The 15,443-nt window shown below is 36.2% G+C and overlaps 3 protein-coding genes and 2 non-coding genes across 5 annotated transcripts; 1 reads left to right on the top strand and 4 right to left on the bottom strand.

Moving 5' to 3' along the window:
* Nucleotides 1-1,719: 1,719 nt before the first annotated feature.
* Nucleotides 1,720-4,493, top strand: LOC122046658. Its single transcript, XM_042607445.1, has 2 exons — nucleotides 1,720-2,298; nucleotides 3,637-4,493. Exons 1-2 carry the CDS (start codon nucleotides 1,774-1,776, stop codon nucleotides 4,396-4,398), a joined length of 1,287 nt encoding a protein of 428 aa, XP_042463379.1. The 5' UTR covers nucleotides 1,720-1,773; the 3' UTR covers nucleotides 4,399-4,493.
* A 365-nt stretch (nucleotides 4,494-4,858) lies between these two features.
* TRNAE-UUC lies at nucleotides 4,859-4,932 on the bottom strand. Its single transcript has one exon. It is a non-coding gene; the product is annotated as a tRNA-Glu (tRNA).
* A 93-nt stretch (nucleotides 4,933-5,025) lies between these two features.
* Nucleotides 5,026-5,099, bottom strand: TRNAE-UUC. Its single transcript has one exon. It is a non-coding gene; the product is annotated as a tRNA-Glu (tRNA).
* A 524-nt stretch (nucleotides 5,100-5,623) lies between these two features.
* LOC122046649 (adenylosuccinate lyase-like) lies at nucleotides 5,624-10,941 on the bottom strand. Its single transcript, XM_042607434.1, has 10 exons — nucleotides 10,687-10,941; nucleotides 10,321-10,476; nucleotides 8,890-9,105; nucleotides 8,609-8,791; nucleotides 7,751-7,972; nucleotides 7,206-7,322; nucleotides 6,976-7,119; nucleotides 6,686-6,787; nucleotides 6,479-6,547; nucleotides 5,624-6,043 (listed from the first exon to the last, which is right to left on the bottom strand). The coding sequence occupies exons 1-10, from the start codon at nucleotides 10,867-10,869 to the stop codon at nucleotides 5,810-5,812; spliced, it is 1,626 nt and encodes a 541-aa protein (XP_042463368.1). The 5' UTR covers nucleotides 10,870-10,941; the 3' UTR covers nucleotides 5,624-5,809.
* Nucleotides 10,942-12,875: 1,934 nt separating this feature from the next.
* Nucleotides 12,876-15,253, bottom strand: LOC121997336 (protein DETOXIFICATION 29-like). Its single transcript, XM_042552068.1, has 8 exons — nucleotides 14,822-15,253; nucleotides 14,194-14,735; nucleotides 14,032-14,118; nucleotides 13,894-13,950; nucleotides 13,569-13,807; nucleotides 13,375-13,493; nucleotides 13,206-13,292; nucleotides 12,876-13,074 (listed from the first exon to the last, which is right to left on the bottom strand). Exons 1-8 carry the CDS (start codon nucleotides 15,017-15,019, stop codon nucleotides 13,003-13,005), a joined length of 1,401 nt encoding a protein of 466 aa, XP_042408002.1. The 5' UTR covers nucleotides 15,020-15,253; the 3' UTR covers nucleotides 12,876-13,002.
* Between the last annotated feature and the right edge of the window lie 190 nt (nucleotides 15,254-15,443).

Genomic DNA, 15,443 nt, shown 5'->3' with positions numbered 1-15,443 from the left:
AATTATATTTATTTATTTGTTAAAAATAACAATTTAATAAGATTCATATTTTTTAAAAAAATAAGATTCATATTAAAAAAAAAACAAATGCATTAGGCAGTAAATAATCAAGTTTATTATAATTAAATTAAATCATCGAGTATAAAATAAATTAAGTTGTTAATAATGATCAATCATGTTCGAGAGTTGAGGCAATGGATGTTTCTGTTGAATGTATGTGGATCTCCGATGAGATGAATTTATAATCATAAGACGGCAGTGCCGAGTCAGGAAGGGATTCACCGGCGTTGGCCCTCTAACGCTCCAATCAATCACTTACGGTAGAAATAAGCAAGCAAAGAAGAGAAGTGAAAGCAACAACGTAACAATAGCTACGGTAAAGATTTCATACCTCCATCGAAACTTGGGGGTTTTTATATAGGACTCCTAGAGAGCACGTGCACGCTTCTGAGGCATGCACACTTCTCAAAACATACCCTAAAAAGATGTGTCAGAAAAGCGTCTCTGACGTCATACCTTAACAACCTGAACATATCTCTGACAAAACAGTGGAAGCTTCCGTCTTATAATGCTCTACCTGACCATGTCATCAACCATGTCGCATGTCGGCGGCACTGGTTCCCAGAAGGATATCATCATCTACTCCCTTTGTCTGTTTCTGGGCCGAGCGGGAGAGCCGCTCGGCCGATCCTCTTTCATTCGGGCGGCTGCCCCTCCTGGGGTCGAGCGGGAAAGCCGCTCGGCCTGCCCTCAGCCATCAGGGCGACTTGCCCTTGGGACGAGCGGGAGAGCCGCTCGGCCATCATTCCACTGTCCGCTCGATTGTGACTCCACTCTGTTGGTTCTGTTGGTTCTGAGGTTTCAGGCAAGTCCGAGCGGATTGACTGCTAGGCATCTGGATTCGTTGATACTTGGTCTTCTGAGCGTCGGAAGCTGGGTTTGGAGTCGAGCTGTATTGATATCCGATCAGGTTCTCTTACTTCTGATCGGACGATGACGATCTAGATGTTGACCGTCTTGACTTTGATCATCCTCATGTCATTGACCCTTTTGCTGAGCGGGTCCCGTCTTACACCGAATCAATAATTATTTAAGTTTATTTCTTTTAAGTTTAAGTTTAATTTAAGATTCACAAATATTGTTCTAGAATAAAATTTCATGTTTGTTCACGAATGATTTATTATACAAGCATGTCTCCTTCCATGTCTTGTCATCTGTATTACTGGTTAGTAATCGTCTGTGATTTATTTCATCTTTATTGATCTAGAGATAAATTGATAGGACACAAACAAACTATCATCTTTTATTTATCACGTAAACGATTTATTATAGTTCTATGCCAGATTAGGAAGCTATTTATAGAGCCCGAGTTAACCTCCTCTCCCCCTTGGGAGAAGATCAAGGTCGTTGGCCTAGTGAGTTTCAAGTTTGACCTAAAAGTTATAAGATTCACAATCATCAATCACTCTTCTCGTTGCTGATTCATCGTTGGGGCAAGATGAATCAGCAATGCTACAATGTTGGATTGGAATCATCTAGATTCAATGTTGGATTAAATATTTTATTTTATGATTCGGTGAAATCTATGCATTCAGATAAAAATGTTTGACTTTTGAAAACTCTAGTATCGTACGTCCCTAGCCGTCTGATCTTTACTAATCTCTAGTGGCGGTGAGGGATAAGGTCATGATACCGCGAAATGACCGCGACTCCACCGCCGTCTTTAATCCCGTCGCTACTACCTAAAACAGAACGCGATTTGGGGAAAATCAAATGGCCACGCGACCATCTCTATCGCTCGTCGCCGTCTTCCTCCTCCTCCTCTTCGCCGCCGCTTCGCCCGATTGCGACGCCCTCTCTCTTCCCTTCAACTCTTCCTTCTTTGTCCTCTACAATTCCTCCACCCTCGCTCCCCCGCCGCCCGATTCGCCCCCGGGCCCGGGCCCTTTCCTGAGGGAGGTGGTCCGAGCGCTCGTGGATAGGGATTTGTGGGAACCGGAGGCCAAGGTGAGGGTTGTCGATTTGGGTGGAGGGCGCGCCAGGGTCGGCTCGAGACAGAAATACCAATTCCACGTCCGAGTCGGCCGGAGAGCCCTGATCTTGAAGTTCTACGATGAGGACGTTGAGTGGAACGAGGTGGATGGCGCGGTTATTGAGTTTGGATCGGATGTGGCCGCTGGGGATGCTGTGGCAGGACTCAGGCCGACCGTCAGGGGATTCGAATTGATTGGACCGCTTGAACTCAGAGTAGGCAGTGATGTAGGCGATGATGATCGGATGTCACTTCATTTGACATCGGTAAGTTATTAATCCCTTTTTGCATATTCAAATTCTTACAAATTTCATTTTTTGTTTAATGAGATCCGGATTCAATGGCCTATTGTGTCTGTGATTTTCTACAAGATTTGATTTTGTTGAGTGATATCTTGTTTGTGTTGATTTGATTCAGTTTATCGTGATGCTATTTAATGCTTTATAGCTTCATCCCCTGTACTTTGATACTTTGTTGTTTATCTTGCTATATAGGTGAGTCAGTAGATTGGTAGCTACTGTTATATCTACTTGAATTGCTTATACCGGCGAAGACCAATTTATTATGCCTGCCTGCTGAATCAAAAAATTGAGCCGTGGTAGCCAATTTTATGCTTTATCATGTAATTACCAGATGATTTGGTGTTTGCTGACAAGAAAAATGTGGGATTGAAGAAGTTTGCGTCTTTCAATCACTATTATTATATGAACAAATGAGAATTAAAAAGCTACCAAAATAAAGAATTTATTCTTTTTTTTGGAATATGAGAGTAGAGTTGTTCTAGAATAAAATCATTAGATTGATCCTCGATCCATCCCCCATTACTTAGAGTCATATTGCTAGTGGGTTAGCTAGTCTTTGTCGAAGAGGAGAGAGCACAAGATCTATAGATGATAAAAGACAGTGCCATTTGAGATATTTGCTTGTCTTTCCCTCTCCATATTCCTATTGTATATAGAAAAATACCCATGAAACTTGGATGCTTACGCCCATGATACAAGCATTCAGTGCATGGTCCTTTTGACTATTAAACTAGAAAACTTTCACTATTTTATATGGACTAATGATGCAACTTGGGCAAAACCATGTGACCTCAATAATGATATTATGTATTTGAAGTTTCTCTCTCTCTCTCTTTTTCTACAAGATCATCAACTGATGACAGACAGATTTATCCAATTGCATCTACACCTTTGTAACTTTTGGCTCAGGGCCATGATCCCTACTTGTGCTGCATCAACTAACTTCATCATTCTATATTAACTTAAGTCTCACTCCCAATAACAACCACATCATCATGTGACTTGACTTCACAATGTATTTATCTTGATCAATATCCTGTGCTTGGGCCTATAAATCTTGAATGAGGGTAAGATAAAGGTAAATGTAATCCCAGTTAAGTAACTAACGTTCATCTGGAGTTGTTGGCATGCTAATCATTATTCACTCTGTGTTCACATTTGTGTAGTATACTGAAGAACTTGCAGTACTTCTTTTGCATTTACAGAGAGAGACCCTCCTCCCTCTATGCGGTATGAAACAAAAATTCTCGTTGATATTGGACTTTCATCTGATAGAATCTGGTACATGTTATTCTTTTGCAGTCAAACGTCACTCTCAGTGATATAAGGCACATAAATATTGGCCGTGGCATCAAGGTGAAAATAGAGGGTGCTGAAGGAATCTCTCTGACTCATCCTTATGATATTGGACTTTCACTTAATGGAAGCTTAACTTCTCGCGTTGAAGACCATAGTGAGTTTTGGGAACTCGGCTACTCCACATGTGCACCTCTTCTGACTGTCAATGTCATAGGACCAGCATCTGTGTTGGCTTATAGCTCTGATAATTCTTTCGAAAACATAGAAGTTGCATTCCTAGCCAATGATACTATTGACTTGCTACCGGTAAGATGTTACAGAGAAGACCATGCAAAACAGATTTCATCTTGTTCATTTTGCGCCGTCAGTTCGAAGTTGGGTCTGTTAGACAAACTCCTGAGAGGCTTCTTAGGCAGCATGTCCTACCACAACACATCCATACGCTTTACCAAAGCAAAGATTACTTCTGAGATTGTAGTCAAGTTCCAGTTGCAGCTCGAGAACGATGTCAGCAATGACAACGGGAATTCAGAGAAGGTATCAAACTGGAAACAGAAACCAAAGGTTAGCCAAGTGTGGTTGGAAACTACAGCCAGAGTGGAAGGGGAAAGAAAGCTACGGCCTGTGCTTGTCAAAAATCTGAAGAAGCCTTATATCATCGCAGATTCTATTTCTTGGAGCAGCCTGCTCTCCAACATTTCATTCACAAATTTGCCTTCTCTTGTTGTACCTCCTGAGGCTCTCACATTGGATGTGAAGTGGTAGGGAGGGAGATGTACAGTTCCTGTTTATTGTATTTTAAACTTCAGTGGCAGCAGAAAAGGTTTTGAATTAAAAAAAAAACAAAATGTTTTATTTTATGATTTATGTTTTAAGTTGAATTGGATCCTCTATATATAGCATTTTAAAGTAAATTTCTCATAAATATATAAATGTCTGTTTATATTAATCTCCCATATACATTTTCTCCTCCAATGTATCCCATAGTTAAAATTGCATATATTGAAACAAAAAAGAAAAAGGTAATGCACCTGTAAATAAGTCATAGTTAGAAATTAAATTATGAATGATTGAGAGACGAGTACCATAGAAAGTAAAGTAGAACTTCACTAGTTCGTTGAATAATTGTATATTTAAAAAATCAATTTAAAATAAGACAGCTCCCCTGCATTTCTAGCCCGTTGAATAAAACAGTACACAGAAGGTGGGAAAACAAAAAAAAACATTCCATTGCCGGGATTTGAACCCGGGTCGCCTGGGTGAAAGCCAGGTATCCTAACCGGACTAGACGACAATGGATGTTGCTATTTTCTTGTCTATAATTAATATATTATCTTTCAATTCCAGGTCCCTGTATAGTGTTATTTGTTAAAGTCAAATTAAAAAAAAAAGTTCCATTGCCGGGATTTGAACCCGGGTCGCCTGGGTGAAAGCCAGGTATCCTAACCGGACTAGACGACAATGGAATTGGGAATTTTCGTTTAATAAATAAAGATATTCAATAATTTTCATATTAACCTCGAAATAAAAATAGTTGTTCGCCAAAGCCACATTGCGCATGGGAAAGGTTATGGAATAAAACTTGGAAGGAGGCCTTAATATAAATTTTTACGAAGATCTCTTTGAAAAAATTAATTAACATCGAACCTGGAATGATCGATCCGATCCCATAGAAATTTTCTATCGACTATCAAGATAAATCAGGAAGCGCTCGTAACAAATAGCACAAGAGCCCAACATCCTTTAATTGCATGCCTCATTTAGAGAAATTTTTTTTACAAATTCATCATAACTAGGGCTCGAACTATAAATACTTGGATGATTACCTGGATACCCTATCGCTGCACCATAGTACAGGGGGCACGAACCATAGTACAGGGGGCATGAAGATCTCCTTTTAGAACCATCAGAACAGTGTGCACATTAATAACATTAATAAGACACTGAAAATATAATAATTCCGGAAAGCATAAAAAAGAGAGAGATGAACTCTGCCAAAGTTGAAGATTTCGTAAACATAATATCATGATATCATGAGCTTCAATTAAACACTCAGAATTTTCACTCAAAAAGTTAGATTTTGCCTGTTATTAGAGAAGAAAAAGGACAAGATTAATTTGCATTTATTATACAAAGTTACAGATTGTTGAATGCTAAAACACGGGAGAATGATGGCTCAAGGGAGCTTAAATCCATTTACTAAATCCACTGCCTCATCCACAGACTTGGCCAATTCTTCCGCTTCTCCAATGTAGGAATTTGGAGTCAAGTTCAAGAGAATTGCTTTTGCTTCCTCAGGTAAATCCAAGGACTCAGTGAACTCTCTGATGCTTTGCTTGGAGACTTCTCTTCCTCTAGTTAATTCCTTCAGCTTCTCATATGCCTCAGGAACAGCATGTCTTCGCATCACCTAATGATACAAAAATCGTCAAATGGCACACCAGCTTAAGTTTATTCAATAACAAGAGCTTGAGTAATTAATCCAAGTATTATTGGTGACATAGGCTTGTACAAACATCAACGGAAGATTTACATCTTGATTTCTCTGTAGTTAATTTAAGTATCAGAGTTACTATAGAAGTTAAATTTTGCAAAAGATAAACTAATGGTGAGAGATACACATCAACTCTTTCAAGTGGCTTATTGTTACAATGTAGCGATGCTGCTAAAAAAAGAGTTGATAAAATCTTGCCGGTTGCTTTAGTTTCAATAGAAAACCAAGTCTATGTTATAGTGTCTTCCCTAAACATCATAAAACAATCATGTGGCACTTTTGAAATTTGATATTCATATTCTATGATTTGTTTGAAATGTTGAAATACAAGATTAATTTTGCATGTCTTACAGTTTGTATAGGCTCCGCAAGGACTTCCCAAGTCTGGTCCAAGTCTTCATTCAAACGAGATTCATTCACCTGCAAAGCACCATTTCAATTCAGAACTAACTAGATTTTCACATGATCCTCGCAGGCAATCTGAATCAGATGAAAACTTTTTGCAATCCTTCAAGGTCGTCCGGTGACTCTTAAAGATCATAATTGCAAGTTATATACCTGGAGCTTCTTGATTCCTTGTAATGCACTTTTATAAGCCAGAAGAGAGTACCCTAATCCAACACCTAAGTTCCTCAAGACAGTCGAATCCGTCAGGTCACGCTGTTGAGCACAATACGTAGCAAAAATCATAGAAGGAAGATCAGCCTCCATAATCATTATAACTGGATGAAAAAATACTAAATGATATTAACTTTTCGGTGTCCATGTTAACTCTTGGTTCTTACTAACAAAAATGTTGTGATACCCATAAGTATGCATCTTAGTTGCCGAACAAAAATGGGAAGTACCTGCATCCGTGAAATGGGAAGTTTCATGCTCAAGGCTGATAAAATAGCATTAGCCAAGCACAGATTACCCTCGCTATTCTCAAAATCTATAGGATTTACTTTGTGAGGCATAGTGGAAGATCCAATCTCTCCAGCCTTTGTTATCTGCAAGCAGTATTAGAGATATCCTTCACCAATCCATTTTGTTAGGAAAACAAAAAATCAAGCTCTAAACTCTATAACCATGTTACCTGTTTAAAGTAACCTAAAGATATGTAGCTCCAGATATCTCTGTCAAAATCAGTTAAGATGTTGTTAAACTGAATGATGTTATTGAAAAGCTCTGCAATATAGTCGTGAGGCTCTATCTGCATGGGGAAAGAAAAAAATAAATCCCAAGAATCACATGAACTGCTCTTATTAATGGCTTGAATGAGTAAACAGTAGAATCGAGGAGAAATACATTTAAATGAGTAAAAAAAAAAAAGTATGCAATTTCAAACCTTACAATGCTACATATTCATCCTTTCTTAGGAGTTTCAAAGTTGGATTTTATTAAGAACTAACACCCATTTTTAATCCATCCAAGTATACCTTCCGAATAAATTTACTATGGTGTTAATTACAAGCTTCCTTGACCAGAATCAGAAAGACAACACTCGTAAAAACTGCAGTTACATAAGCATGGTGAAGAAATCAATGTGTTCCAGCAACAAGATATCATATCATTGTGAAGAAATCAATGAACACAATCCTTAGCAGTAGATGAGAACATGTTCATGCAGTCAAAAAATACCTGTGTTACATAAGCATTAAAATCTACTCCCAAAGATTGTACAAACTCTGCAGCTATGCATTTCCAGTTGATATCAGGATATGCAACTTTATGAGCATTATAATTTCCGACTGCACCAGCAAACTTCCCAAGTATCCGAATTTTACAGAAAGCCTTTCCTCTCTCACTAAGTCTAACAGCAAAATTTGCCATTTCTTTTCCCAAAGTAGTAGGTGATGCTGGCTAAAATTGACCAAAAAAGAAAGGTTAAAATCCATTCAACTTTAAATAAACCATTTAAAAGAGGTAATGCCAACATGATTAACTAGTCATATCAAAACAAAAATTAGAAATGTATTTCATGATTATAACAACTAATTTCTAGGCCTCTTATTTTTTAAAAAAAGTAGTGAAACATATAAATAAATGGAAATTATAGCTCTAAAACATTATTTATATGAACCATGAAACTTGTATGCACTTTTCTAGAATAGGAGTTTGGCTGAATATAAATTGTTCTTATTTTTGAAACTTCATCTAGGGCAAAATGAACTCCAAAATTTTAGGGGCACAGGGCACTTGTGTAATTGCAAATTTGAAGAAACGGAGAATCTAATTGGGCAACTATGATGGCAAATAATTCTTGGCTGGGCAGTACATAAGTGGCATGAGGTGTAACATCAAGTTTCTCAACACTGCATCATATTTGAATAATCGATCATTAACTTGTTGATTATACTACAATTTATAGTGAGACAATGGAATCTAAGTTAACTTGTGTGCAGTAAGAACCAACAGTGATTGGCAACAAAAATTAGAATTTCAAATGCAACTTATCTTGAACAAACGACAAAGAAACTACAATGCCCTCTATGGTACCTGGCCATGTGTGTGAGACAACATAGGAATGTGTGCATGTTCCTTAGCCATAGTAGATATTTCTTTACACAGATCAACCATGACTGGAAAAACAACATCACTCAGAGCCTCTTTGAGTGATAAAGCATGAGCCAAATTGTTTATATCCTCAGATGTGCATGCAAAATGGAAAAACTCAAGCACCTGAAAAAAGTATACAATAATAATCAAGAGTCATAAAACGCATTGTCATAAACTAAGAGTTAGAATACAAAAACAATAAAAGGAAATAAATGAATAACCTTTGCAATCTCCGAATGGGATTTACATTTCTGCTTCAAAAAGTATTCCACTGCTTTCACATCATGATTAGTTATTTTCTCAATCTTTTTTACTTCTATAGCATCAGTTATGTCAAAATTATCAATAATACTTTCCAGAAAAAGACGAGCATCTTGACTAAACTGTGGAACCTCCACAACTTCAGGGATTTGAGAGAGTTTTTGTAGCCATTTCACCTGCAGATAACCAACTGAATGACTTCAAAATAAGAGCAACTAAAGAAATCTACCAAATAATTTTTATGCAATTAAACCGTAGCTATTGCCAGTCATTTGTGTATCTAAACAAATTAATGCTCAACATTTACCCAATTAAACGACTTAATATTCATAATGTTAAGTGCTACTGATCTAGGTTGGTTTCATTTTATTAGCCTTGCCCCTTGTAGCTTCACTTAATTTAATTTAAGCATAGGCACCACTGCCTGTTAACATTTTTTCCTACAAAAACAATTTTTGCATCTATTTTATACATATATTTTCAAACATCAAAACAATAAATGAATGTTTATTGAATAAAAATCAGAAATTCTAAAATTTTATAAAATTATCAAACCAATTAAAGCTTGTTGATGGGGCAACAAGTAGCACTAGGAAGAACTAACAATAACAACAATTATCAACATGAAGGATATAAATATGGCATATATTTGTAGAAGTAAAATATGACATAATAGAGAGAGCAATTGTTACAGTAGTGTCTCCTAAAGTACAATTTCAACAATGTAATTTGGCATGCACCATGGCGATGAAGAGAAAATTCACATAAATTCAAAAACAAATTTTTTATGTCACTGATCTAATCAATGGATATAATATTTAAGCCATTTATGGGGCGGATAAAATTTCTATAATGTGCATTGCATTAACATATGCTCTAAAAATTGTATAGGAACTCCTAACAAAGAAATCTGATACTTTCTAAGAAGTATTGGACAAGTATAAGAGAGTTTGCATTGCCTCCATCTTTGTTCCGTAGGGACCTATTGATCTAGTGAGCAGTAAGGTTTTAAGATGATCATATCAAGAAAAAATATTGGGGACATATCAAAATCAGAGTAACTGACAAAATTATAAACTTGAAATCATATAATCCCATCTATCAACAAAATGGTTTCAACTCAAATATGTTCTTACTGTTTTTACTAAGACCAATAGTAGCAGTAAGAAAATAGCACTTGACCGAATGTTTGTCTCATTCACTAATGGAATGAACACACTTCTTAGGGGTTGTTTATCTGAAGTTAAAAATTGGTTCTTAATTTTAGAGCAGGTTATGTCATAATATTATCAATTAGATTGTAGACTAAAACATAATCAAGCTTCAAAGGTAGCAGAGCAATTAACCACAAAAGGATGAGGCTACGGAACTTGTTGAATGAGAATACCAACCTCAACCAAAACCCGGTACCGGATCAGTCCATATTCACTGAAGAATGGCCGCAAATCCTTCACCTTTTGCATATAACGTCCATCTAATGGTGACAATGACACTGTACCTGATGCCAAATCCCAATTGGCAAGATCAGCCGCGTCATTCTTCTCCGCCTGAAGTGAGTAGGATCCCATATAATTAATAGACTACATAAACTAAATAAATCTAATCGCGTCGACTAACAAAACGAAGCAGTCCAACAGCATTATTCTTGGAAACTATGGTCCAAACCGATTTTACAAAAGAAAAACTCGACCTTTCACTCAAAAGGAGCAAACTTTCTGTTTGAAGAATTGCCCAACCGATAAACGAGAGAAAGTTACCTCTTCAGCAGATGAAATCGGAGAAGACACTTTTAGTGACGACCGTAGAGGAGGCAGCGAACCGAACTTGACGAGGAAAGGGCGAAAACTCGGCCTTAAGCGTGAGGAACTCCCGGCGGCGAGGGATGGACAGGCGCCTCGAACCCGGGAAGCTCTTGGGGTTGGGGAGGCCAATACGTCCATTGATCGATGAGGTCTAAAAAGGTTAGAGTCCAGACCAGGACAGCGGCGACAGACGCGGCGATGGCAGCCCTATAAGCAGACGGGCAGTCGGGCAGCCGGGCCCTGTGTGTTTTTTTTTTCTTTCAAAAATATTATTTTTAGAGGCTTTTTCCCCAATTATTTAAGTGATATATTTTTTTTTTGTTCTATATGTGACAATTTAGGTGGGGTTTGATTTAAAAGTTTGAAAATAAATAAATGGATTCATTTTTAAATTTTATATTTGGTTAATAGTAATGAAATTAAAATTTTATAATGAAATTAAAAATTTAGGTATTGATGAAACTCACATCCTCCTCATGAGAATGAGAATGAGAATGAAAATGAGAATTAAGTTTTGATAAAAATACCCTTAATATATTTGTTCAATTTTTCTTTTATATCACTTTCTCTCTCCTTATTCTCTCTCATCATACTTTCTCTCCTCATTCTATCATCATACTTTCTCTCTCCTCATACTTCCTTTTCTCTTATCACACTTCCTTTCTTTTCATTCTCTCACATCACACTTTCTCTCTTATCGCACTTTCTTTCTCCTCGTACTTTCTCTCTCATTACACTTTCTTTTTTTTCTCATCGTATTTTTTCTCATTATACTTTCTCTCTCTTCAATCTCTCTCGTCATATACTCTCCTCCTATTTTATCTCATCGCACTTTCTCTTTATTCATCTCTTCATCACATTTTTTTTCTCCTCATCCTCTCTTACCATGCTCTCTCTCATCTATTCTCTTTCCTTATTTTCTCTCATTACACTTTTTCTCTATTTATTTTTTTATCATCATATTTTCTCTTTCATCATTCTCTCTAGTTATATTTTTCACTGACATTCAACTTTCTAGCTTATATAATTTTTTTTCTTATTTTCGGATAAAAAAAATTTAGTTTATTTCAATAGAAAATATTCAACTAACCAAATATTATTTTTAAGAATGATATCAATACTCATACTTATTTTTATTTTATAATAATATGATTCTCATTTTCATTCTAATTTTTAAGAAAAAACTAAACGTTACCTTAATTGTAACCGTTATAAAATTATAATTGAGGACCAAAACCAAAGCAACTTATGTTTAAGATTTAGATTGAAAATATAAATAGGATGTCAACTTGAACATTCCCAAAATAAGGAAAGCCTTTTTTATTTTTGCCCTACATTAAAAAAAATAGCACTTTTTATTAACTCTTTAATTCTATAATTGTAAATTTACTAATTGTATAGGGATGTATTTAACTATGTAAAAATATTTTCTGATTTTTTCAATGAAATAAAAAGAACCCAGCAATAAAGAATTGCTTCCATTCCATAAATAAAAATCGTGAGATATTTCTTGATAGATCATCATTTTGTTAAAATTTGATAATATAGAAAAAAAAATATTAATTCATGTTGAAATATATTCTCCAGTTATCTTATTTTACACTCATCATTTAAGACGTTATCACATATTATTTTTTCATATTATGCCACTACACATTTTATATATAATATAATATATGAATATATAAATTAATATCTCATACTTATAAATTAAATTTGGTAAAGTATGTCAAACTCATATAATAATTGAGGAATAACAAGTTACTGTAACATACTCTTTTTCATTAAAAAATTATTTAATTTTTTATATCAAATATTAAATTAATAAAAACATATATTATATTTGATCAAAGATATATTTCATTTTATAATATCACTAAAATATTTATAAAAATTTCTCCTCTCAAAATGTTATCCATCATGTACGACTAAAAAGAATAAAAAAAATTACTGAAAAAATATATTAATATAATTTTATTTTACATTTTATCAAAATTAATTATTAAAAAATTTAAATTCTTAATTAAATAGTAAAATAATATATCGTAGTTAAAATATTAATATAAAAAAAATATTCTCCAATTATATATATTATTTTACACCCGAAAGGCATATGTAAGCAAAGACATCCCTGAAAAATGGCACTTAAAAATTATTAAGATTATATATATTTTTTTTTGTCAGAAAGAATATAAGATGACATTTTTCCTTAGTGTTCAGGAAGATCTCAACTTCTTTCTTCGTGGCATTTAACATTTTCCCCCCATTTTTTCAGTGTTGTGGAGCCGATGACAATTCTATTCCTCCTTCCCATTCTCTCACACGTTCTTCTGCTTTAGTAGCCTGCGATAGTATTTTGGAAATCTTATCAATGAATTAAACATAGAAGTTTTTGTTGCAATAGATATATATTTTTTTCATTTTGTTCATCAAAAAGTCAACTGATACAGATTAAACTATTGATCGTTTGGTACCTCTTTATGCCATTCAGTTCTGAATGTAATCACCAGCAAAATAGCAGTCTGCAACAGGGTTCCACATAACATCCCAATCCAAATTCCCTATAGGAAAAATTGAAAACAGATTATATTTAGATGTTAATATCATGAGAAAAAAAAAACTCTCTTTTTTCCTTAATCTTACGAGCTCATTGAGTTTAAGCGTGAAACCCAGAATAGCTCCAAATGGCAATCCAAAGAGGTAATAGCATGCTGTGTTCAGAAATGCAACTGAGGTTTGCCAACCAGCTCCTATGGCCACTCCTGCAAAATTTGAGATTGAAAATCAGTTCTTGATCTTGTTTTTTTGACTTCAGTGCCGATCGAGTAGGAGAGTACCTGAGAGAACAGGCTGAATGCTGTTCAGAAGAATTAGAGCACCAAGAAAGTACCCTAACTTGGATGCTTCTCTGATCACATCTGGTTCATCTGTGAAAAACTTTGGCAATTGCTGTCTGAAAATGAAAGCTATTGCCATGAAAATGACTCCGAAGAAGGTGGATGTGGTGACAATGATAGCTATTGAAAACTTTGCAGCTTTTGGTCGGTTAGCCCCAAGTTCATTAGATACTCTCACACTGATACCAGAAATACAAACATGTAGCTTTTTCAATGAGTCAATCGACTTACTGCACTAGTTTCAAATGATCGAGTAGTTTCCTACCTGACTGCCACATAGAAACCAAGAGCAATCATAAGTGTCCAGATTTGATAGTTCATGCTGTCAAAAGAGAGGCTCAAGCTGTGGCTGAATCAAAGAATCAAATTTACAAGATTTTCTTCCCAAAAAATTAGAATTTACCTTATCGAAATAGCACTAACTGCAATATCTGGATTCCTCAAGTAACCTACCATAATGATCACTGCACTGTAATACCAAAGCTCCAAGCTGCAACCAAAATGCTAAAGTTAAACTTTAGAAAATTATAAAATTTCATCAAGATTTCGAGTCGAGGATACCAACCACAGCATTATGGCAGAGGCAAGTGAAAGTTTTAAGAAGGAAGACAGGTTTTGGAATGCCAGCGCAGAGAAACCTGTCCATGAGTCTGGAAAACATCCGGATAAGAGATATATCATCTGTGCAAAGACAATGAGCCACCACGAGGCATTCCCGACCATGGCAGCTGCTAGTAATCCATGGTCAAGCTTCACCACAAATATCCAATTGAGGAGGATGTGGAAGGCCAGAACTGTCCCAGAGATGGCAGTAATGGCCCACACCTTTCTCTGAGATTGGAAAAATTTCTGAAGGGGAAAATTGAGGGCATAAGCAAACAGTTGCGGGATGACCCAGATGCAGAACTTGCCTGCTACTTCTGAAATGTCACTGGGTTGGTGCAGCAGTCTCAGGATTGGTGCTGTGAACACATAGAGGGGAGTTAAGACCACGGCTGTGGCGAGGGTTATGACCCATGATCTTTGCATGTAGACTCCTAGTATGCGAAGTTGCCCTGCGCCCACAGCTTGGCCACAGAGGGTTTCCAAGGCACTTCCCATCCCCAACTGCAAGAAATAACAAGTTTCCATTCTATAAAATGCCATGATGAACACTTGAACAAGTAGCCAGATTGACTGATACTAATCAATACCAGAATTCCATAAGCAAAGCCTTCGGTGACGTTCTGAGAGACCGAGACCGCAGCGAGTTGAACGGAGCCCAGATGACCGGCGAAGGCAGCGGTTACAAAGCCAATGGAGAACTGGAAGACGGATGCAAGAATAGCCGGCCCTGCTATGCGCCATGTCTTCTTTGTTTCTTGCCAGCACTTGAACAAGAGGCTTTCCATGGTTGAATTGAATTCGATGCTTTAGGACATCACTCTTGGATTGATGCTATCTCTACTTGCAGATTGAAGCTAGCACTTGAACAAGCCTGATCTTATTTGTTTATGTTAAAAAAAAAAGATCACCAACCAGAATTGCATAATGGTATTTTATTGTGGAGTTGCTGACGAATTGCTCAATAGGCAAATTTTGGTTTGGTAAATAAACTTTGACCTTTGTCTCAATCCAGGATATCTCAATTTCAACTAAACTTAAGATAATATGTTTCAGCATCATCCAAATGAAAGAGGCTAGCTCTTCCTTTATGACTGGCATAGTTTGTGAGTTGTTTCAACATAATGATCATTTAAGTGGACCCAATCATTGTTTTATCTTCTGTTTGGTTGCCTTAGTCAAACCTTCACCAACCAAACCCAACCCCACTAC

The sequence above is a fragment of the Zingiber officinale genome, chromosome 1B (genome assembly GCF_018446385.1).
Source record: "Zingiber officinale cultivar Zhangliang chromosome 1B, Zo_v1.1, whole genome shotgun sequence".
NCBI classification, from domain to species: domain Eukaryota; kingdom Viridiplantae; phylum Streptophyta; class Magnoliopsida; order Zingiberales; family Zingiberaceae; genus Zingiber; species Zingiber officinale.
Note: the sequence above shows the minus strand (reverse complement) of the source record. Positions and strands in the feature narration are given on the sequence as shown.